The sequence below is a fragment of the Poecilia reticulata genome, linkage group LG7, assembly GCF_000633615.1.
Source record: "Poecilia reticulata strain Guanapo linkage group LG7, Guppy_female_1.0+MT, whole genome shotgun sequence".
Classification (NCBI taxonomy): domain Eukaryota; kingdom Metazoa; phylum Chordata; class Actinopteri; order Cyprinodontiformes; family Poeciliidae; genus Poecilia; species Poecilia reticulata.
Window position 1 is genome coordinate 28,095,837 of NC_024337.1, and position 23,467 is coordinate 28,119,303.

The 23,467-nt window shown below is 39.4% G+C and overlaps 1 protein-coding gene across 7 annotated transcripts in view; it reads right to left on the bottom strand.

The window, feature by feature from the left end:
* The window catches only part of scn8aa (sodium channel, voltage gated, type VIII, alpha subunit a), a 63,626-nt gene that overhangs the window by 7,405 nt on the left and 32,754 nt on the right, over positions 1-23,467 (bottom strand). For all 7 annotated transcript variants that reach the window (XM_008413567.2, XM_008413563.2, XM_008413568.2 and 4 more), the window contains exons 13-23: positions 20,817-20,952; positions 20,331-20,569; positions 18,987-19,160; positions 18,488-18,844; positions 17,923-18,396; positions 16,380-16,497; positions 15,576-15,730; positions 13,460-13,633; positions 6,892-7,014; positions 988-1,272; positions 516-569 (exon numbers count right to left, since the gene is read on the bottom strand). In XM_008413567.2, the coding sequence (XP_008411789.1) occupies positions 516-569; positions 988-1,272; positions 6,892-7,014; positions 13,460-13,633; positions 15,576-15,730; positions 16,380-16,497; positions 17,923-18,396; positions 18,488-18,844; positions 18,987-19,160; positions 20,331-20,569; positions 20,817-20,952 (2,289 nt within the window). The remainder of the gene's footprint in view (positions 1-515; positions 570-987; positions 1,273-6,891; positions 7,015-13,459; positions 13,634-15,575; positions 15,731-16,379; positions 16,498-17,922; positions 18,397-18,487; positions 18,845-18,986; positions 19,161-20,330; positions 20,570-20,816; positions 20,953-23,467) is intronic.

Genomic DNA, 23,467 nt, shown 5'->3' on the forward strand with positions numbered 1-23,467 from the left:
GGAAGGAAGGAAGGAAGGAAGGAAGGAAGGAAGGAAGGAAGGAAGGAAGGAAGGAAGGAAGGAAGGAAGGAAGGAAGGAAGGAAGGAAGGGTTCAAGAAGGGAAGGAATAAAGGACAAAAAGCAAGAAAGAAGAAGTAATATTAGGAAGGTATTAAATTATGAAGAAAGAAAGGAAGGAAAAAATGAAGAAAGTACAGAAATAAGAAAACAACTGTATAAATGAGTGGGGTTTAGAGAGAATACAAGTAAGAATGAAATAAAGGACACAGAAAAGGCAGAAAGGAAGGAGATCAATTACATTTTCACTCTTTAATTTGGCTTCTCATTTTTTTTAGGTATTATTTAATGAATTTACTGCATATAGCAACAAAAATCATCCTTTGGAAAAAAAAAAGGTTTTAGCCTTTTTGACTGATCTAAATAACAACAGATCCTTATGATCCTAGTTTCCTTTTCACAGTACAGTACACAGTGGGAGCAGTAAATAAATATTCAAATAAATCAGTGAACATACATTTCTGGAATCCACTGCGGCGTACATTATATCCATCCAACCTTTGAATGTGGCCTTTTGAAAGAGAGACAATATTATATTTTACATTTGTTCAACCCAATTCAGCAGACCAGAAAAACAAGCAAAAAAATAAATAAATATATATATATAAATGATTATAATCATTAAAGGAGACTCAAACTCAAACCGAAATTGATGCATGTCCTGTAGTACAGCTTGTGCATGGAAAGAAACACGTATGAAGAAAAAAGGCATGGAGAAGCACACTCATAAATGCTCAATGAACATGAAGCAAAGGCTTTATCGTAGTGCTGTGAAAGACAAAACACAAATAAAGCATAGGCAGGCCTTCGAGTGACGCTTAAAATCAACAAAAAAAAAAACCCATCAAAGGAAGTGCAGGAAAATGAGGAAATAAATGCAAGTTAGTGAGAAACAGGAGACGAAGTCAGAGGAGAAGTGACGCTCTCACCACTTGCAGCAAGGCGAGGTAGCCAGCGCCCACATTGTCAAAGTTGATCTTGACGTTCTTCCACCTGACCTCAGTATGGTTATCACTAATAAGCGCCTCACACTGGGTCTTGTTGTTGACAACTTCGACATCAAAATACTCCTCTGATGTCTGATTGAAACAGTAGTAGTACTTGCCCGCAAACAAGTTGACCCCCATGATACTGAAAATCAGCCAAAAGATGAGGCAAACCAGCAACACATTCATAATGGAAGGGATGGCACCCACCAAGGCGTTGACTACCACCTAAACCAGACCAGGGGAGAAAGGATATGACAACAGTGTGAGAAGCATGAAACCAACCCAGCTCATGTTCACCCCTCAGATAAGACACTGCATATTGTTATGGCGTCACACAAAAATCCTTAAAACTGTTACTCAATCTTTTTAAGATTGACGTCAGGGTCTGAAGCGCAGGATGATGAGCAGTGCGTCAAAGAATGGGACTAAAACTGCTTTGTGCGCACTCAAACACTCTCACACACAAAAAATTTACTTTTAAAAATCTATTAAATATCACAACGTGTAAAAAGTTTAATTTATATGATAAAAATATTTTTTTTTCTTTCAGATAAAAATTTTAGCATTCATGTTGAGATTTGTTATCTTTTGTTTCAATAAATGGTCATCTCCATAAAGAATAGCTTCAATTTTTTAAATCTAATTTACAAAGAGACGCCAAATTATTTATTATATAGAATTGTCAGAGTAAATATATTTAAATGTCCCTCTTATTTTTTTTGATAAGTATGGTTTGCAGTTAATAAAAAAACCCATAAATTAACCTCTGAAAAACCAATAACGACATGATTTTAAAGCAGGAATAATGAGGAATATTGCTGACTTCTGAATGATTGAAAGTTAGCCAATAACCTGTGTTACAGCACAGTCATGGGAAGTTAAGTGGAAGGAAAAATGTATCAGAAAAAGACTCTAGAGCAACAGCGATAACCAGATCTTTCATTATCTGCAAACCATACTCAAAATAAAAGAAAGGAGGGTTCAAATGATCTCTAGCTGTCTTTGTAATGAATCCATATATGAATTTAAGTTTTTACTACTGAAATTTCAGCTATATTCTAACTTTTAATCAGGATGCAGGTTTGGATTCAGTGTTGCTAAAATAATGTTTGGTTTTTGTTATCCTTAGTAACACGATTGAAAGCAATACTGTGAGTAAATATACTTCAAATTATTATCAGAAAATAATTGTGCAATTTACAAAATATTTCTCCAAAAATGACAATAAATGTAATAAATGACACGCTCTACATCTCACTGAACTGCTGATAATAGGTTCATGTTCTAACCTCAAATATTCATACTCAGAAATGTGTGAGCAAGTATTTATATAATCAATGAACAATCAAATTTGAGTGTTTGATGAATCTGTAAGACAAAAAAGTGTTTGCCATATCAGTATGAAGTGTCCACTCTCGCCACCCCAACCTTATGCAGTTCATCTTTCTAAATAAGCTCTTCTCCATAACAAGCCCATCTCAAAACAAAGTGGAAAAATTTGGAGGGAAAAATTCCCACACCTCAAATCTCTAATCCTATCAGTTCTTTTTTTCATTTTCTTACTGTAGATTCAAAAGCTCAGCACTTGTTGAACCGCTCATTGCTAGTGTTAGGCAGGCCAACCAGCAGCTCTCAGGCAGACAGCTGAGCATGCATTTCTTTGGCAGACTCGTTTTGTGGAGCCATATTCCCTCCTCTTAACAAACAGACAGGGAGGAGCTCTAAGAGCGGGATTCTCTCAGCGCTGGACGCAGAAATAATGGAGGGCACGCTTATAAAAATTCCTCGAATCTCAAATGCTAGATTACAAAACAGACTGCAGAATTACTTTTCCACAGCGGTGCCGGCGAACTCGCTGAGAGAATGACTCTTTGCTTGATTCGAGTTACAATCTTACCGCTTTCAAATAAATTCTGTTAAATAACAAAGGCCATGCTGTGTGTAGAAAGCATTCTCAGAAAGAGGGAAAATGGCTTTCAAAAATGCAGAATGTGCATCGGCAGTTATTACACATGCGTGTTACATGGCATTGTGCAATCTCAAGAATCCGCTCAAATCAATACATAAATAAATAGAGAAATGTGTGGATAGAGAGATTATTGTTGTAGTTTGCTAGCGCAATGTACAATGAGTGTCTCCCTCAAACGGATCAGCCCTGAAATGTTTCTTTTAAAAAAAACAACAACGTAATTGGCAGAGTACGGTAATTAATATTTATTTAGGTGTCATTTTCCTCAGGCAGGTTAGCCAGAAGAAAAATAATAAAGTTGATGTTATGTTATACTAATAGTCTAATCACACTGCCCAACACACTAAAAGCAAGCAGCATCAAGAGAAACAGAAATACAAGTAAGCAAAAAAAAAAAAAAAAAAAAAACAGTCCATAGACATTGCTTGTCAAGCAAAGTTTCAGACTGAAAATGCATCGCTAACTTTTAGCATTTTGTCACATTACAACTTTTTTCTGCTCCCTCATTAGTTTGAATTTTTTGAATTTTAAGAGACAGATCAACACCAATTAGCACCTAATTGTGAGGTGGACAGAAAGTTATTAAGAGTTTTCAAAATGTTCTATAAATAACAATCTGAAAAGTGTGGCATGCCTGTACACAAAGCCCCCCCACCCCCCGAATCAATATTGAGTATAAGCGGCGTTTGATGTTTGGGATCATTGGTACCAGAACAATGGAGCAAAGTGGAGCAAAGTGGAGCAGTTAGCAGCGATGTACAGGGAAGAATCTCAGTTGGTTTTATTACAGCGCTGCATGTTTCATCTTCTCTCATACCTGTGATTAATCCCAAATAAACTCACCTTCAGCAGATAGTCAAAGGTGCTTCTCAAAACTCCCAGTGACTTTTTCCAACATCATCCAACTTTAACTCTTTGCATCGACATATTGATGAGCAATTAACTGATAGGAACAACAAAGAAAAGCTAAAAAAAGGCAAACATGTTGCAGCTACTGATGCTCCTATCACCTTCACTCCCATTTTTCAACATAATCTGGCCCCCATGGCTGCAGTAATAAGGTGATGCAAAATGGTTTTACGTTGATTTTGACTGACTAGAGCACAACTCGACAATGTGGACTACTCACAGTTGTCCCATTATTAGACTTTCCTTCCTGTGTATCAGTTTACCACAACAGACCTCACTTTTCAGATTTTTATTTACAAAGAAGCGTTAAAAAACATTCCTTTCTGTGTTTGTCTATTTCAAAAACAATGAAAACATATTAAAGTTTAAGTGACAAGATGCAGCAGCAAAGATAAAATATTTTCTCATCAGTTTAAATCTCTTCCCTATTGTGTCATCTCTCCATTCATGTACTTCCCCACTCATTTATTTATTGTTTTGACCTCAAATTTTCAATTTTCAGCTTAAACAAAACAGTAACTCAATTTATGAACATAGACATAGTAAAATAAAAAGAAAAAAAAGAAAAGAAACTGATACAGCAGGGTCAAATTATTATTTTGTTTCTTTTGCATTTTTGCATTACTGGGCCGCCCTCACCTTTCTCACCACGTGCGTCCAGTGAATGCGTTAATTCACAGGGGCACTGGTGCTACCATTTACAGTCGATTTAAGCAAATGTGGAATGCTTTTGAGCCCCAAAAATGACAAGATCTTTAGTTAAAACCAATTCAGTTTCAGCGAACCATAAACCGTAAATCTTATCCAGGGCCTAAAAGCGTTGATGTCTGCTGATGTGCAATGACATCACATTTTAGTCGCTGGATATCTACAATTTAAAGGAATCAGGCTTCTTGTCAATTTCAGAGGCCTTCTGCTCCTGATTGTCATTTTTGGGTGGTGGGAGATACAGGAGACACATTTTCTGCATGTGGTTAAGGGTTTTGTCTGACAGCTGTCAAATTGCAGGCCACCGTCGACCCAAAACTCCAAAGTCAGAGTTTAACTGGGCCCATTGTTGCCTCCCAGCTTCACTTCCTGTGGGAGTGGAAGGCAACAGGAACCCAGAGACTGCTGCATGTGCTAAAGTGTCTGGTGCTATGACATGAGAGCAGAAATGTTGTCAGTGAAATGGCTGCCTTGCGTATTTGCTAAGCTTCTGCCTGCATGCGCCAATAACAAGACGGCTTCAAAATAGCTTTTAAGAGTTCAGCGTGTAAGGTGTCGGAAAATTATAAATCTGCCTGCAGAATTTGCTGATGGCAGATCAGTAAGTCGGATGATTCACTCCAACGTCTGACGACGGCAGAAGTTTAACAAATACTTTCTTCCCAAAGCCACAACTCTGTGAGTGTGTGGTTTATGTCTCCATCTCTGATGTATAAAGGTCTTGGGCAAGCGGGAAAGAGTGTGTTGATCCTTCAGCGGACCGGCCCAGCCACACTGGGTCGAGGTGGAGTGGAAAAACAGGGGAGGATGAGGGGTAGAGGTGAAGGAGAGGGGAGGAAGCTGGGGATGAAGAGGAGGAGGTGGGGAAGGCTTGAGCTAACGAGGAGAATCTCAAACAACAAGATGAGGATAGCAAAAGATAGAGGAGACTTGAACTGAGAGATTTAGAAAGAGAAAGAGTGAACTACGGGTGACAACAACCAGGCGCAAACTATCGGTATACACCAGTCACAGGGACGACCAATCAGATCTGCACATTTTTAGGAGGAGACCAGTGGAGGTTTTTGGTATGGGGAGTATGGGCTACTGCTCAGGGCGGCACAGCCCGGGGGGCGGCTAAAGCAGTGGATACATAAGCCATCCGTGACTTCTATAACTTACCAGGAGATTTTCCAAAATGCATTAGCAGACTAATTTGTTTGTTTTAATAAAATATTTAATCTGTAGTTTATTAAAACTATAAAATTTGTTGTATCTGTTTTAAGACAACGTTAGGGTTTTCCTGGTCAAACCTGCACTATGTTCTTCTAAAATTCTCTATAGCAACTTCAGTTACACAAAATCTTTAATCTATTTGCAAAAAGACACGATATTTTCAGAGTTTTAATGCATAAGGACCCTGTTAGGATGTTGTTGGGGCACTGAAGATGCAGCTCACCCAGAGCGCTATTCAAGCAGTAACCACCACTGGATTAGGCTGCTGAAAAAACAAGACGTACTCCTGCAGAGAGTTATTTCTGCCGATTAAATGCATAAAACGGACTCCTCTAAGGGGAAGGTTTTGGTGTGACTGGTTTGGGGCAGAGGTGTTTTGGTGTCTGCAGCTCCCCCCGGTTCCCGCTGGTTGTTCTCAATGCATTGGGGAATGGTGTGAACTGGGGAAGGAGGAGGTTATGGGAGCAGGAGGAGGAAGAGGAGGAAAGGGGGGGCATGTGAAGGGGCGGGCAGGGGTGGGGGCGTCTCAATTGAAAGCAGTGGTTGATTGAATTGTTGGTTTGAATGCTCTATGAGATGACATGTAAGTTAGGTTAGCTTTGACCAATTTTACATTCACTTTGGCCAATCAGCAAGAAAAGAAAACAATGAGGTAGTCTGAACTTTTAGTTCATCTTTGATGTGATGAGGCAGCTTTAGTGGAAAAATTTAGATTTCCGAGCAAATCGGTTTTCTGCAGGCTTTTGAAAAACGTTTAATTGTCAAAGACATCCAATCCAAATAAATGTGATCTCGCTCTTATTTTACTCCCAGCTGCATCATGACTTATTCTTTCGGTCTAACAAAGGCACGGTGCAGCACTGCGCATGGAAAGGTGACTTTTTTTTTTGGCTTTCACTTCCTAGCTTTCTAGAACCAGTCCCCCAAACTTTCTGATTTTTCTTTTCTGTTGTTCTCTTACTTTGCCTTTAGATCAGTTCTAGCATGCTTTAAACTGTTGAATGGGCATGCGGAAGGATCAGCTGCTTAGCTTTGGATCTTACCCTCATCCCTTCAAAACGTGACAAGGCTCTGAGGGGTCTCAAGGCCCTTAGTGTCCTGAGTGATTTAATGGGCCCTAGATCGGAGTAGCCCAGCGCATTAGCTACAAGGCTGACTATAGACACCTACACAAAAACAGAGAAGCAAAAGAGGTTCCAAACTGTTAGAAGTGAGAATATTCACTAAGGAAGAGAGACGGCCCTGGTGTAGGCGGAGAGTTGCTTGACACACACACATAAATCTATGCATGTATATACATGTATAATATTGCATTTATACATGTATATACACTGAGAGAGAAGGTCATTGTTTAGTATAGGTTTTGCGTGTGTGGTAAAAAAAAATTTAGTAGCAGTAGGCCATTAGGGGGATTTGGCTGTTATTTTGGGGCTGTTGACGAGAAGTGAAAAGTCCTGTGCACCTGCAAAGAAATTTGTGGTTGAGAAACAGAGAGAGAAAGCAAGAGAGAGAGAGAGAAAGAGAGACGAGATAAGAACACAAAACTCAAACAGAGGGTAAATTAGGAGAGAGAAGAGTGCTACATGGTTAAGATACAAGTGAAAGGACTGGAAGAGCAGAGGAGGAGGATTTGGGGAGGGAGGTTAAGGAGAGAGATTGCCCTGTGGAAGCTGATAAAAACCCAACAGACTTGAGAGCCTTACCCTTGCCCCTCTAACATTGTCTCTCCTTGTCGCTCTTCAGGCATAAATTCCCATATAATTTAAGACACAGAAACTAATGGAACCTAAGAGAAAGAATACAGGTGAACATGTACAAGAGTGTCATATAGTCATTTTCCTATAGACATCAAATCAACTTGTCACACAGCATTTAGAGTCAAAAAGGAGAGCCACAGTCACATGAACCACACACAAGAAAACAGGGATGGAGGTCAAGGGCACACCGGTTATAGTTATTAGCACTGGATGGCACTGAAAGGACAAAAGAACACAGAATACAGTCGAGTTACGCACAGTTAACAACAATAACAGGACATAATCTTAAAGAAACTGGTGCATCCCCTGAGCCCCATCCAGCATCAGCAAACCCAGGGATTCCTGCAGCTAAGAAACGCTTAAAGTGACCCACCACACTTAAAGACACTCAATGCATCCCTAAGTAGGGTCATTATCCCACAAACATCACTGCGTCTATCTCAAAAGAATAAGTAATCAAATCAGTGGGAACATTATCTGCAGTGGCCAGTTATGGTTTGAGGCTGTCTAGCTGGATCTGGGCTTAACACGGGATTGCATTGTTGACCAAGGAAGAAATGGAAAATGGGAAGTGTGGTCCATTAGCTACACTAATGTTCTTTGGAAAGTGTTGAGACTGGAGCGACTGGTGCAGCTTAAGGAAGTTTCATTAGGAACCCCATTACAGGAAGAGATTTTCAAGATTAAGTCTTCCATTGAGTGGTACGCAGGAATACGATTCAAAAGCCTCTTACACAAAACACTTTAAAGCAAGTGCCTTTCATCATATCTGTGCGTTTTATTAACACTTTATATAGTTATATTAAAAAATAAATAATTTGTGCTAAATAAGGTAGATATAGTTAATCTGAATATACCAACTAAAATAAATTAGGGACATTAGCTATAACTTGCCAAACATTGATCATTTGATGGGGGCAATAAGATAATAGGTACGTGTCAAATATGCATCAACAGGCATTAGTGACCGTGCCATAATGGCTGCCTTATGTAGTGTTAACATTTTTCAAAGAGTTCAAAAAGCATTTGATAATGTCTGGTTCAAAATCTACAACGCGCGGGTTGATCAAATCTAAACTGGTTCATTCCATGTTGAAGAAATTGTCTTTCAAACATCGTTATAAAATATACTGTTTTGTTAAAGAGGCAAGAATGAAATCCATGCTACGGAAAATGTTTTCTCTCATTCTCATTTCTTCCCTTGAATTCATGTTGCTGAGCTGGATGCTAGAAGTAGTGGCACAGGGGGTGCCCCAGTTCCTTACAAATAAGGAAAAAATATCAACAGTAAACACATGTGAAAGCACCTCCAACCAGCCACCGACACCAACTGGTCAAACTCACTGCAATAAGTACACAACATCCAAAGCTTACCAAAATCACGGAGGGAGGTTTGAGACTGGCAAAATCTTCATTTTGACTGATGAAATCATCAGCGAAAACTACAACAGGTAGAGCATGTAAACCATTTGAATGAATGTCAAAACAAAGCAGCTGGGTAGATGTCACAATGCATTCAGTCTTTCTCCTCTCAGAGGATTCCTCATACTGCTGAAACATCGAGTCGCAGACATCTAGACAGGGCTCTCGTTTAGATTTTGCCAGAGCAGTTTCTCTGTGGTATAACCCCTTTTGAGTCCAAAACTCTGCATTTCAAAATAATAAGCAGCTATTCTGATGGGCACACAGTTAAATAAAGATTTTGCCTTAATCTAAACTACAGTATTGGGGTAATTGTCACCTTCAGCCTGACCCCTTTGGAGAGCCCCCCTTTCGGGGCCCCTGGGCTCTGGCCCCCAGCTGGGCCAGCTCTGCGGTAGTGGCTTCACTGTCTCAGCGTCCTTCTCACAGAGCTCTGCAAGGCAAGGCCAATGACATCTGGGGCTGTGATCCCATGATGGCGATAGCACAGACCAAACAAAAGCAAACTAAAAACAAAAGGAAAACACAACAAAACATGACAGCTTTATGAGTGAAAAAGAAAGATGAATGGATCATGACACCTATGCTATAAGATTGAGGTTAAGTAGTAGTTTTTTTAATTGAGGTAGGTTGTGTGAAGTGGTGATGAACAGTCTGCCTCATACATCCAGTATTAACTAGTCAACACTGTTTTCTGCTCAGAAAATAAAGAAGAAATTGTTATGGAGTTAAAACCTACTCACATCACAGGTTATCAAAAAGCAAATTAAAAAAATCTAAACAACTAAAACTCAAGGTTTTGTTAGCTTTCCCTTACATATTTCATCATTTTTGCATGAAGTAGTTCTTTACATTATAGCAAGCTTTCTAGTCAAGCAATGTCTCTGTTGCTAGGCTGACTGTGCAGTAAACTGCATTCAATAAGGCTGCCATCGTAAACTGGTCCAGCGTTCCTGGTCCTTTCTCAGTAAATTAGCTAAAGTTTACTTTCTGTACTAGACCGGTAAGAGTGTTACACGATGCTTTAGCTAAATAAGAAACACTACAAACCGTTCTACAGCAAATTCAGCTTGTTTCAGATTACAGGGATTTACAGTAAAATGCTACATTTTCTAGGAAACTATTTCCTGACTTTAATACGAGGGCCAATAAATTTGACCAAATACTTTCTAATGTGGTGTGTGTTGCCTTTAAGAATGCTAATTATTTTTTGCAGTCTCAAAAAAAAAAAAAAAACTCTAGATCACTTGCTAAATATAACATCAAAGTTATGTTGTTCTTTAGAAGATAAAGTGTTGTTACCCGTGCTATTGTCATAGAGAAGGATAGAAATTTGAACATCAGTCAAAACTGAATCTCTGGTTTAGCTAATAGCTAGCATTAGCTATCATTAGCTAGCTGCCAGCGGGAGTTAGAAACTTAATATTTTATGACTACCTGCTTATTTTTGTCAAAATAAGAAAGGTTTCTTATGACCCATTAACCAATTTTTGCTTTTGACAACTATTTAGCAAGATAATTTTTGTACGTAGGTTTTAATATTGATCTTGCTAATACCATCAGTGTCAGCAGAGAAATAAAGTTTGAAAATGAAGTTACTCTAGAATGCTACAGACGAGTGCTGAATATATATTCTCTGCTAATATATTTGTGAATACCTTAGTTGTCTTCTGGCTCACTAATAAAATGCATCATTGATCTGACCTCTTTTTATTGTAGACTGCTAAAAACTACATCACACAAACCCTCCTCAAAACTAAATAAAGCGAAAACAAACACAAAAAAAGCAAAACAATTCCTTCAGCATACACAGTGTACTTTTCTCTGACATGAAAAATTTGACATAAATGAAATGGGAAACAAAAAAAATACAGTAACAGGGAAATAAGGAGGAGCAAACCCATACAGAGTCACACTCAAAGAAACAGGCTGGTCTAATGATGGTGCCCCCCTTTATGAGTCAATGGCAATGTTTTCACCCCACAACACAGGACAGAAGAGGCACAATTAGGCCACAACAGCCCTGACTCATCAAGAACTTGTTTTCTTGCTTTTGTTAGCTCTTGTTTTTCAAAAGGGGGAGCGCTAGTGAAGACCAAACTTACCGCCAGCTGCCTGTCACCCACCATCATTACCATCTCAGCACAATATCACCACAATCCTGAGGTTACACTTCCAGGAGGGAATGAAAGGAGGACGGGCATAGAGGGGAAGAGGGATGTCACTCAATATAAAATGTTTTAACGTCTTGAGAAGCATGACCCCCGCATTGCCTGAAGTACTTTGGGTAGACGACACACAAGAGGAAGGGAATCTACATTTGGAATAACCAGAAACACCAAATGTTACGCTATAATTAAAATCAATACAAAATCTATAATCAGATATAGGCAAACTTTGACATTATTAATTAGAATTAGCTGGAACAGTCTGCTTAAATTCTATTCTAGGCTACACATACTCATAAATTATAAAGTTAAATTTGAGAATGCAATGTGATAAATTACATGCAAGAAAACTAAATGGGGGATTTCAGAGGAGCTCAACATAAACCAGCAGACAACTTCTGGCAATTGATTTGATAGGAGTCCATTCACAGGTATTGGCTGAAGTGTTGGACACTGCAGAGAGGTGGTTAGTTCAAGGCGAAGGTCAAAAATCAGATTTCTTATTCTATACACTTGTGCCACAAAGGAGGAGATCAATCAAGCAATATCAAGCTGGAAAGCAAAAACATATTATTTATGCTTTAAGTATTTGAATATTTTAAATACTCAAAGAATAAAAAATACTTCTACTAAGAAACATGGCAAGAAATTGACACATTTCTTTCAAATAAAATACTCAAAAGTGTCTAAAAATCACCAAAGTCTATTAGTACTGGAATAATTGGTGTGTGCAAAGTGGCCAAGGAATAGAGTTAAGATATTCTGTTCTTGACTTTCTGTCTTGACTGAGACAAGGAGCAGAGCAGTACACACAGAGAGAGAGGACAGAGGCACAGATCAAACATCAGGGACTAACAGTTTTACAGAAACATGTATCTGACACTTCCCATTGCTCTGAGTATGACTTGAATATGGCTGGTTTATCAAAAACAAACCAATAACAGACGATCGTTCTAAATTTTTTAGAGTCTTACTATACCTTATTCATCATCTAAAACTCTTTTTGGCCTGCTTCTTGAATCTAAGTAAAAAAAAATCCAATGGAAATGTTTTTGCTTACATCATTTTTAAAAATTTTATCCTGCAAAATCGATATTTAGAATGCATGATATTGTTTTTCTGACGCCTAAAAATCAAACTTGATCTGCTCAAATCAACACAATTTTTCAGAAACTCATCATTTATCCCTGGTGATATGTGAATGCTCCAGGAGCGGGAAGAGCATTTTCCTCCATTGTGGGATTTAGATAATAAGTAAAAAGACCACTTTTTACTTTTGGTGGTTTCTAAAAATGTTTTTCTTTCTTCACTTTCATCTTGACGGAAAATAATCTCTTGATCACAGATAAAATCCAGCGACTCTTCAAGGCCTTTTTTAACTGTAACCAGCTGAAGCCACAGTTTCTATTCGACATGTCTGAGCTGGAACAGGACAAGGTGTACGATTATTGCAACTAAATAAGACATAATTTGGCTAAACTGTATTGCAGCTGATTCAAAAACCTACATCACCACAAACCAAAACAAAACAATTTTTTGTTACAGCTGCTGCTTTAGTACCAAATACAATCCATCCTCCAGCTGCACCACCAGGAATAAGGTGGATGCATTTAATGATTAATTATTTAAAATGACAATAGAGAAAGCAATATACATACTTTCCATAAACTAATTTTTATGTTTTTCTGTATTTAATCAAGCACAACAAAAAAATAAACATTAGCACCTTCTTTGCAAGGCTCAGTAGGAACCCTGCACAAAGTTTTTTGTCTGAGCAAAAGTCTGTCTGAATGGACCTTTCCTAAATAAACACTGTGTGGCGAACATATTCAAGCATCTCAGAGTGATTCCCAAAGTGTTGCTGGATGGATTTGCAAAAGGCGAAAGAAGCATGTGACATTATCCCTGTAGCAAAAGCTGCAAAACATGATATTTTTATTCTACGAAACATCCTCTCTCACCTTGTGCAAACCATGAAGCAGATATTTATGAAATATCTTGACCTTTTAAACATAATCACACCCAGTAGACAACAAAAGGGGCAACACATACGTAGAACAATGCAAATCAAATGCTGTATAATGCATTTAATTTGATTTTAAACACTCTAATAGAAAACAACCAAATATTTCTAAATTGTCATAGCAATACTGCAGATAAGATTTAGCTTTGCTCATTTACAGTCCATAGGAGTCTAACAGTGTGTTGTTGTTGTTGGACCAGGGTGTGATTCAGCAAGTAAAAAAATGAAGAGTTTGACTTACATCCACAATGAAGAAGTCCAGCCAGCACCAAGCATTGGTGAAATACTTGACAAAGCCATAGGCAACCCACTTCAGCAACATCTCCAGGATGAAGATGTAGGTGAAAACCCTGTCGGCGTACTCCAAAATGATGCGGATGGTCTTCCTCTGCTCAATGTACACGTCCTCAAAGGCCTGCAGGAAAGCAGAAAAGTTCAGACAGACACGGCCATGACGGGACAAAAACAAGAAGACATAAACCTCCTCTGACACATTTACACCAAACCTTAAGGTAATAATTTACAGAATTAATTTTAGCAGCACTTTTAACCTATTCAGAAATAGATACCTTGATTTACGCATGGGACAGCTCATCAGTGATAAACACTGAAGGTACTCCACCAACCAGGCTGTCAAACCTACATTTAAATTACTTTCACAAAAACATTGGAGTCTGACCAAAACTTTCTTTCGCGTTTTAATTCAAAAAGACTAAAGAAAAGATGCACCATGAAATTGGCTGATCATCGAAACTGAACAATTTTCACCTCAAAATTCAAATCTTTTTCCCAATCGGTGAATGCCCAAGTGCTATCAGATTGTGCCATCTACTACAAACTAAACTTTGTCCTTAAAGTTTAAAGTTAGCTACTTTCAGAATTTAAGGTATTTTAAATCTAATCAGAGGGATCAGAAACGTTGAAGGAAGCTACTGAAAACAGAGCCAGTTTCTCTGGCTGCTGCTAAAAGTGAAGGTTGATCTACAATTCAAATGGCAAATGCGCGTTTATGTTACACCCGTGCATTTAAATAAATACAATAACAACATACCAGACTTTTGTGTAAAGTGTAATTCTAAAGGGACTTTAATACACTSTATGTGGGAATGCAGACAAATCAATGCATTTTGGGCAGAGGTGAAAGATACAATTGAAAAAATTCTCTTAAAACAAATTTCACTAGATCCCAAATTGTTCTTGTTGGCTTTATACCCTGAGAAGCATAACTTTAGTAAAGTGGAATGTACCTTTATAGATATAAGCTCACTAGTTGCAAAAAAATGTATTGCTATGGCTTGGAAAAWTATCAGCARACCYARTGCCATGCAGTGGYTAAAACAGATGGCATCTAATTTACCACTAGAAAGAATAACATATATTAGGAAATCCAAACAGCATCTCTTTGAGAGGATTTGGGGGCCTTTCATTAATTTTATTAAGAACTTAGACTTGTCAGAAGGACTGTTCGAGTTTTGATTTACCGGAACCTGCAGTGTGCCATGTTGTATAGATGTGTATTTACATGTAACCAGTTTGCAATCTGCTTGAATACCCCTGTTTTTGAGAAGCTGTTTTTGTTTGATTTGTTTTGTTTTCTCTCCTATGTCTTCTTTTTTTCTGTCCTTGTTCTCACTTCTCTGAGTTGAGAAGAATAATTACAGTCATGTAATAACCACAAAGGAAACATGTTCAGATAGTTACATGATTGTATTTACAAAATTAAAAATCTCAATAAAAATATTTTGGGAAAAAAAAAGTGAAGGTTGGACTTTTTCCACCAAGTTTAACATGTTGTGGTTTTGCTGTTTTAGTCATTTCTACCTCTATTTTCAGCTCATCTTGGGACGATAACTGACCATATCTGACGTCAGCAGAAAGGCTGAAAATACAATAACAGCGCTCTGCTTTATCGATCTAATCTTTCAACCTCTGATTGTCATGGAACGTGTTAGATTTGGAAATCTTGGAAATCTCAGCATTAAGGAAAGAGTCTAGATTTCTAAAGCAAGACACATGGAGACTGATGCTGTCTACACATGCTAATTGCTTATAATATTAAGAAGATGAAGTCGGTGTAAATCTCAATTTAATGCCTTTATGTCATTGATTTAAAGGACTAAATGTCCTTTTGCCTACAATCACGGCAAGTAGGCTAGAAATAAATATTCTGGCCACTGTTCACATTGAGCAACTAAAGTGCATCCCAAAGAAATCAGAAACCGGCCATCTCTTGATTGGAGCTCCATTTGCAGGTAAATTATACTAAGGAATGTGTTGTTTAAATGAAATACAGATCATTAAAGAATATTTCTTTGTTTTCAAAAAAAATGCAAAAGGTGAAAACAAGTCCTCCTCACCAGGGCACCACTACTGAGGAGGATCATGAAGATGATGAGGGTCTCGAACCAGTTGTGCTCCACGATCAGGTAGCAAGTTTTCCTCAGGAACCACCAGCTCTTCCCCCAGCCCATGGTGATGTCAACGTCACAGCATTTATACTTGGCCACGCAGGCTGTGAACACGCAGGGGAAGAAAGGAAAAAAAAAAAGAGTGGCGAGAAACATTAAATGCAAAATCCTGTCCGGTCCTTTGATCCGTGTCTAAAAATAGAAATCTTCCTGGGCCTCAGTGAATACATATTTTATACCTGCTAGTTGTCTTCAATTTAAATTGTACCTTTAATATTGCATAAGATTAACAGCTCTGATTGGGACATCTTAATAGCCAACATTTTTTTAAACTGTAACTAATTCTTTTAAATTTCAATCTTGGACTCTTACTGGACAAATGTTTCCGTGACAACAGAGTCTTATTACATGATATATTTGGAGGTGCATTTTGCAAAAATATGTACAATTGTGCTTATTTATCCTGAACATAAAACTTTTGAAGATGTTTCCAGTTAAATTTGATTTTCACGGTTGCACTGCTGCTTCCTGAAGCAACTTAAGGTTGACCGGGGAAACCATTTTTATTTTTCCATGGACGTTCTGCTCATATAGATAAGCATCAGATGGACAGACAGACTGATGAGCAGTGACCACGCATGAATGATCATTCGTATTGAAATCCTGCCAGTTTCTATTTCCCATCCAGCCAAGAGGGAAGCTGGTGTGGACTGGAGTGGAGGTAATGGGGTGCAGTGCGAGCAGAGGCCTCACCGTCTGTCCAGCATGACTCTGGCTCCATGTATTCCTCCACCGTCTCCACTACCACCACCTCCTCTACGTCTGGCTTGATGTCGATGGTGCTGCCCTCTGACGAGCTGGTGTCGTCCAGCTGCAGATAAGCAGACGCGCGATCTCAAACTTGTGCAGAGATGCAAATAAACAACACAATTATTGATGCACACAAACAGACTCAGATACAGAAAAAATTCTCAGGAAGCTCTTGCAGAGCTGTTTAGGAAAGCTGCAACCAGAAATGTTGGTTTTTTTTGTAGTGAGAGCCACTTTACAGCAATCCAGAGCATCAGACATTATCCAGATGACCACTTAATGGCAGATCATTTGCACTGAAAGTTTTTTAAATGCATTTTATCAGGAGACATATGTTAGCGGGCTTCCGTTCTTCTACTCCGTCTGCTTGATTCGGTCACACAAGACGTTGCTACAGAGTAATGGAGTTACATTAGAGTCTGAACACAGCACAGCAGCTAGCCGCACCCAACCATTTACTGTCCAGAGTGAGAAGACTTCACAGTGAAGAGAAGCAGGATTACAAATAAAAGCAACATCAGTTGGATCATTGCAGTGCCTTGAAAAAGTGTTTTCTCCTTTAACTTTTTCATTTGTTTTCATGTGGCAACAACAAACTTCTTTTGGAAAATAGCTCAAGCTCAGTCAGATTGGCTGGAGAGCATCTTTGAATTGTCATTTTTGAGTCTTGCCATAGATTCTTAATTGGATGTAGGTTAGAACTTTGACTAGGCCAATCTAACACATGACATTGTTTGGTCAAAACTATCCCACTGCAGCTCTGTCTGTCTCAAGTCTTTTCTCTTTCAACCTCAAACAGGGTCTCTTTCAGGAATGTAAGAGACCCTGCTGTATCTGTATTTAGCTCCATCCATCTTCCCATCAGTCCTGACCTGAGTCACCGTGCCTGCTTCAGAGTCCTGACTCGGTTATGTTGGATTGGAGAAACATCTGAAAGTCGTAGGACACCTGCCCTCAAGGACTGGAGTGTGATAGTTGTGATTTAGGTGGAACACCACTGCATTGTTAGTTTTGACTTTCTTCTTCGATGTTCAGATAGTTTTGATAGACTTACTTTGCTCTGCGAATTATCACAAGCTTGGGGTATTGTTTTATGACCTAAATCTACCATACTCTTCTCTGTAGCTCTCTCTCTGACCCATGTGCTGTGTTACTTGGTCTTCATGATGCTGCTTGTTCTCCAACATACTCTAACAAACCTCTGAGGCTCACAGAACAGTTGGATTTAGGCTGGCATTAAATTACACTCAGGTGGCCTTTACTAATCAGGAGACATCTGATGCTGGATGTTTTTCGGGTTCATTAGAGTAAAGAGAATTGATTATCATTGCAAGGCAAATTTTTAAGCTTATTTTTTCATTTAAAAAAAAATTGACAATGGAATGCCTATACATTCATCTCTAGTTGTAACATGACAAAGGGTTTAAAAGTCCTTTTTGAGGCACTTTATTTCCATGAATTGTTGCATGTTTGACGAGTTACTAACCTCTTTGCTGTTCTCGATGTCGGACTCGCTGCTGAAATCCTCTGTGTTGAGGTTCTCAAAGTCAGACTCTCCAACAGCGATGGGCACGCAGACCGTTAGATTGGGGTTGTGGATGAACGACATGTGGTCCTCATCGATCATGTACTTGCCCACGCTGCTGCCGATGCCGCTGGTGGTCCCGTTTCCATTCTTGGCGTAATCCAGGTCACGCTTGATGTCGATCCCGGTGTGATTGCCAATGTAGTTTACCTTGGTGTCACACATGTCCTCCAGAGGCTTCTGCTCGTCCTCCATGGGAGGTTTCCGCAGCAGGCTCGCCACCAGTATGCGCATCTTGGCTTTTATCCAGGCAATGCCCTTTTTAATGCGCATGACAGAGATCTGGAGGTTGTTAGGCTCGCCGTCGTCGTCTGTTGCAGCCAAGTTGTCGGCGCTGAACGAGCTCAGAAGCAAGGCAAGGAACAGATTCAACACCTTAAAACACACATGAATAAAGTTGATGAATGAGCATCGATTTTTCAAAATGCGGCCAACATAACAACTGCCTGTCAGGGCGGGCGCTTACCACCAGGTTACCGATGACCATGACCATCATAAACACGATGAGGCACATTGCCTGCCCTGCCACCTCCATGCAGTCCCACATGGTCTCAATCCACTCTCCACAGAGCACCCGGAAGACGATCAGGAACGAGTGGAAGAAGTCGTTCATGTGCCAGCGAGGCAGCTCGCAGTCAGCAGCGATCTTACACACGCAGTCTTTGTAGCTCTTTCCAAACAGCTGCATTCCCACCACGGCAAAGATGAAGACGATGATGGCCAGCACCAGAGTCAGGTTTCCCAAGGCTCCTACCGAGTTACCAATGATCTTGATCAGCATGTTGAGAGTCGGCCAGGACTTGGCCAACTTAAACACTCTCAGCTGGAGAGTGGGAAAGAGTGGAAAGAATGGGAGTGACGGGTGGAAAGATTAGTCATCACATTGAAGTACAGTGACACTCTTGCTTAAGGGATTTTGGAGAAGGGGTGTTGGGAAATATGGGGGGGGTAAAATAAGTATTCACCAATCGGAATGACCGCAGCACAGAGAGGCCTTCAACATCAGCCAGAGCCAGCTCCACTAAACTCAGCGTCACTATGAATCCATCAAAACAGTTCCAGGCCTCCTGGAAATAGTAGTACGGATCCATGGCCACGAGCTTGAAAAGCATCTCCCCTGCAAAGATCCCTGTGAACACCTACGGGGTAGGAGACATGATTTGAACAAATAAAAGAGGTTCAGCAGCATGTTCTGCAGGAAAGAGAGGTGATGGAAAGTTCACAAAAATCCCCGCTTGGTGATATGAGCGCCATTTTTCTATTATTGTCTTGGCACAGCGGCCTTTATTAAGCAGTAAGTTGAGAGGAAAGAGGATGGAGAGAGAAGGGGAAGAGATAGCTCAAGATCAGGAGTCAAATTCAGGACAGCCTCTGCACCTGATGGGCCTGCATGGTTTTCAGCTGCAGATTTAAGTGCTCCTGATGCAGTGGTGCCTGTGGTCCAGTAGTCACAACCATACTGGTTTCTGAATTTTCCTTTGCATCAACAGTCCCATAAGTTACACCATCCCACAGTTTATGGGGATCCATCAGCCAGGCACCTCGACCTCATGGACATGGGAAAGTTGTTATAGCGTACGGCATCAGAACATCTTCGAAATACCTGGACATAATTTGCAATTGAGTCTTGCAGATTCACCAGACAAAACTGATCTGTCATTACCTAGACCAAACAGAAACCTGGAGAGAAGAGTGAAAAAGACAGGACCCAGGACTCTGGATGATGCAGAGCGATTGTGCAAAAAGGAATGGCCAAAGATCCCTCTATCTGTAAAATATTGAAAAAGACTAAGTGCTGTTCTTGTACAAACTATCTACAGCAAGAGTAACTGAACGTAGACAGACAGCAGGCTACCCATGCTCACATTTACACATCCTCAAAATTGCCAAGAGTAAGCTGGAATAATGAGAGCCAAGATTTAGTTAAGCTCATCGATCTAGCTCCATAAAATATTAATACTGGCCTCCCAGTAGCTAGCCAACCAGCAGAAAGACAGGCTGTTCCCACTGCAGAAAATGGGATTTTCTTGTAATCAAAGATAAACAGATAGACGGAGGCCTGGGAACAAATGTGTGAAAGTAAGTGAAGAGAAGAAAAATCCAGGAAAACTGCACCCAGTTTGACATTGTTTTTTTTTTGTTGTCTTTTGTTCTCCCCTTTTCTCTCTTAACTCTAGATAGACAATGAAAGCTGCAGCCAATTGCAGTCCAAAAATAACACCAATCTGGGAGCTACTGAGAAGAAGTTGAAAAGATTCCTCGTGAGTGAATCAGATAACAAAGACACGGAACAGAAAACCAGCACTCACCAGATTGCCTACAGACAGCATGTCCTCAAAGTCGGGCGTCATGGGGTAGTGCTCCATGGCCATGAAGAGGGTGTTCAGGACGATACAGATAGTGATGGCAAGGTCCACGAAGGGATCCATGACTATCAAGTTTACAATCTCCTTGATCTTAATCCACGTTGGGCTGCATTCCCAGATCAGGAATGTGTTAGAAAACTTATACCAACATGGTGGACACTTGCGCTGAGACTCCTCCAGTTCTGAAGACATAGCGCGGATCACAGATCAAAACCAAACATAATGGCATGCGAGAGAATACTGCATGCATGCAATGGTATAATATGATACAAAAAAAATTGTATGCACTGTATGTATCTGGTATTGTTGGATTTGCAAAGCAGATAAGCAGGAAATTCATGTCAAAACTAGTCAACCAATGAGTGCAGCCCTAGTTAAAGAAGAATGAGAAAATAGCAGGTAAAACAGCTGGGTTAAAAGTGGCAGTACCCTCCGCTAATGTGTTGGTAATGACGCTCATGACACTGTTGGCCCGCTCTTTCCGCCCAAAGGAGGTATTGAGCTGGTCCACAGACACCATCAGGGAGCCCGACAGCTTCTTCTTCACCTCAACCTCAGTAGTTGGCTGTCAGGAGGAGAGGAAGAATCAAGCACCCATGGAGACGACATGAACCCCATCCCACATCACCACCGGTGGCCGGCGGAGGGAAGTGCAACACAGCAGTGGTAAGCTAAGTAGTTGAGGAATCAGAATTTTGGGGCGGTTACGGGGGAGAGGGCCTGTTTGACGTGTTATGTCTGCGTATGCTGTAAATTCATGCAGGTCTCAGCCAAAGTGGGAGCAGTGGGCCAGGGCTATTTGACCTAATTGTGTTTGAATGCGATTGCTCGTCCAGATTAGATAATTAATGTGTTGTGAGATACTGTGCAGGGAGAACCGCTTCTGCATGAATGCATTATCAGTCACGTCATGCAATAATGGAGGCTTTGCTGCCATTGCAATATAATCAGTTATGGGTTTTTTGTTTTTTTTAAGTCTCCCAATTCTGGCCATTTCTATGTCACTTAAACAAATAGACGCTGTTATACAATATCTTCTTACTTTGAATCATACAACTTATATTGCAACCATCAAGTCATAATATGGAGGCAGGTAGTTCAGATCCATCCAGTTGTCATGCATGAGCATGCTCCAAGTCAAAGAGAAGGAGGAGAGGAGAACTACGGATAACATGACCATTTCTCTACTTTTCTACAACATGCTTGTTCTAATTTGGCTCTTATTTATGCCATGCTAACTAGAGGAAGGTGAAACTAATTTACTACTGTTGACCAGGGGGAGATTTTGGAAAACAGAGAAAGGTAAAGACAGACAAGGACAGCAGCCCTCCTTTGTTTTGTTTTTAGGTATTTTATGAAGGCCTAAGAGGATGGTGTGTGTGTGTGCGTGTGTGTGTGTGTGTGTGTGCATCTATGTGCGTTACTTTTATATCTGCTTTGGTATAGTATAGGGGAATTAGGGAAGCAGATAAAAATGTCTTTGGCTCTACAGTGCTGGTCCCCTATGTCCTCCGCCTCTTACTGTAGATCTACCCACACATAGCAGAGGACCTGGATGCCTGGAGGAACACATCAACACACTGAAGCACATTAACACATCATTAGGTAGTTTTTGCCAACAAAAACTGAGTGTTAAACAGAAAATTCATCCCATCCTATGCATAAAAAGATTTTTTCTTTCAACCAGGATTTGACCTAAGTGTTAGTTTTAGTGATTCTGTAAATGAACTGATGAATAAGATTTGATGATAATGCAAAAATCTTAATATATCCCTCTAAAGATGCTGTTTCAAATTAGTCAGACTTTTTTGTAAAATACTTTTATGAAGTACTCATGATCCACACCTCTATGCATTATAAAGATATTTTAAATGTCTTTTTTTTTTTTACTTTGGATGATTTGTTTCTCATTTTTAGTACAGTACCTAACAGTTTTCAGAGAAAAAGCAGCTTTATGAAGCCGTTTACCTGACCTACAAATCATTTAGACAGAAAAGGTTCCTATGCTCAGGGGATGAGCCAGTTTTTTACCTGGAGCAAACAGCTTCACAAAGAACCAATTATAGTACAAACAAACACTCCAGATTGAACCTTTCATGAACTGCTTTTCTGCTTGCAAATAGTCTTTAATAGTCAATAGTCTGAAGGCTAACTTTAAATATTGATAATATGTTAATTGTAAATCTTATTTGTTGTAGTTTTATTGAAAGAATAACATTTTAGCAGCAACGTGAAAACAGTAAAAGCAACCTTATTATTTTTTTGGCAACGGTACCCAATATATTTTTGGTTTATCGCCTGTCTAAAGAACAGTTTAGTCAATTATTACCATCACTTAGTGACTTATTACTCACGTCCAGCATGAGAAAGACGACAGTACAGTAGGAACACAAAATGCTAACTATCTCCAGCGTATGTTTACAAAAGTACAAGTTGTCTCTGAGAGGCAGAGCAGCACATCTGACCCAGACAGTCGTCGTCTCGATTCTATCCCTGATGTTTGTGATTCTGAAAGTTCATGAACCAAATCTGATCTATCTGCTTTTCCTGTCAGACTGACGTTGGCAATTAAAACTAAAACTTAAGGAGAAAACCCTTTTTTAATCTCTAAAGAGAATAATAAAACCCCTTGAAAAATGTTAGATCTATAATCAGTCAAGAATATATTTTAAATGATTATTTTCTTGTCATAAAACTCTTCTAATCTATAACCATAGAGAAGAATTTTTTAGTACCTTTTTTTCTGGTTGTTTATTTACTTTTCTTTTAATTTAGAAAAACAACCTAAGTGTATTTTATAGCACATTGAAATTTTGATTACATTAATCACTAACTCTCAAATCTTTGTTGAACACTTAAATAGTTGTTTCAACTTAGTGTGTATTTAAATAAATATAAAATATGCAGAAATCCATCTTTCATTTAGTTATTTTTTAAAAGTTCTCAGGTCGGCTTATAAAAGTTCAATTGCAGGTTTAATTCAGCTCTTCAGGGAATTCAGACTAAGTTGTGTTCAGCCTGCCAAAGACACAATTTGTTCCTGCTTGTTTGGTTAAATATCTGAATCGCAGCAAGGTGAT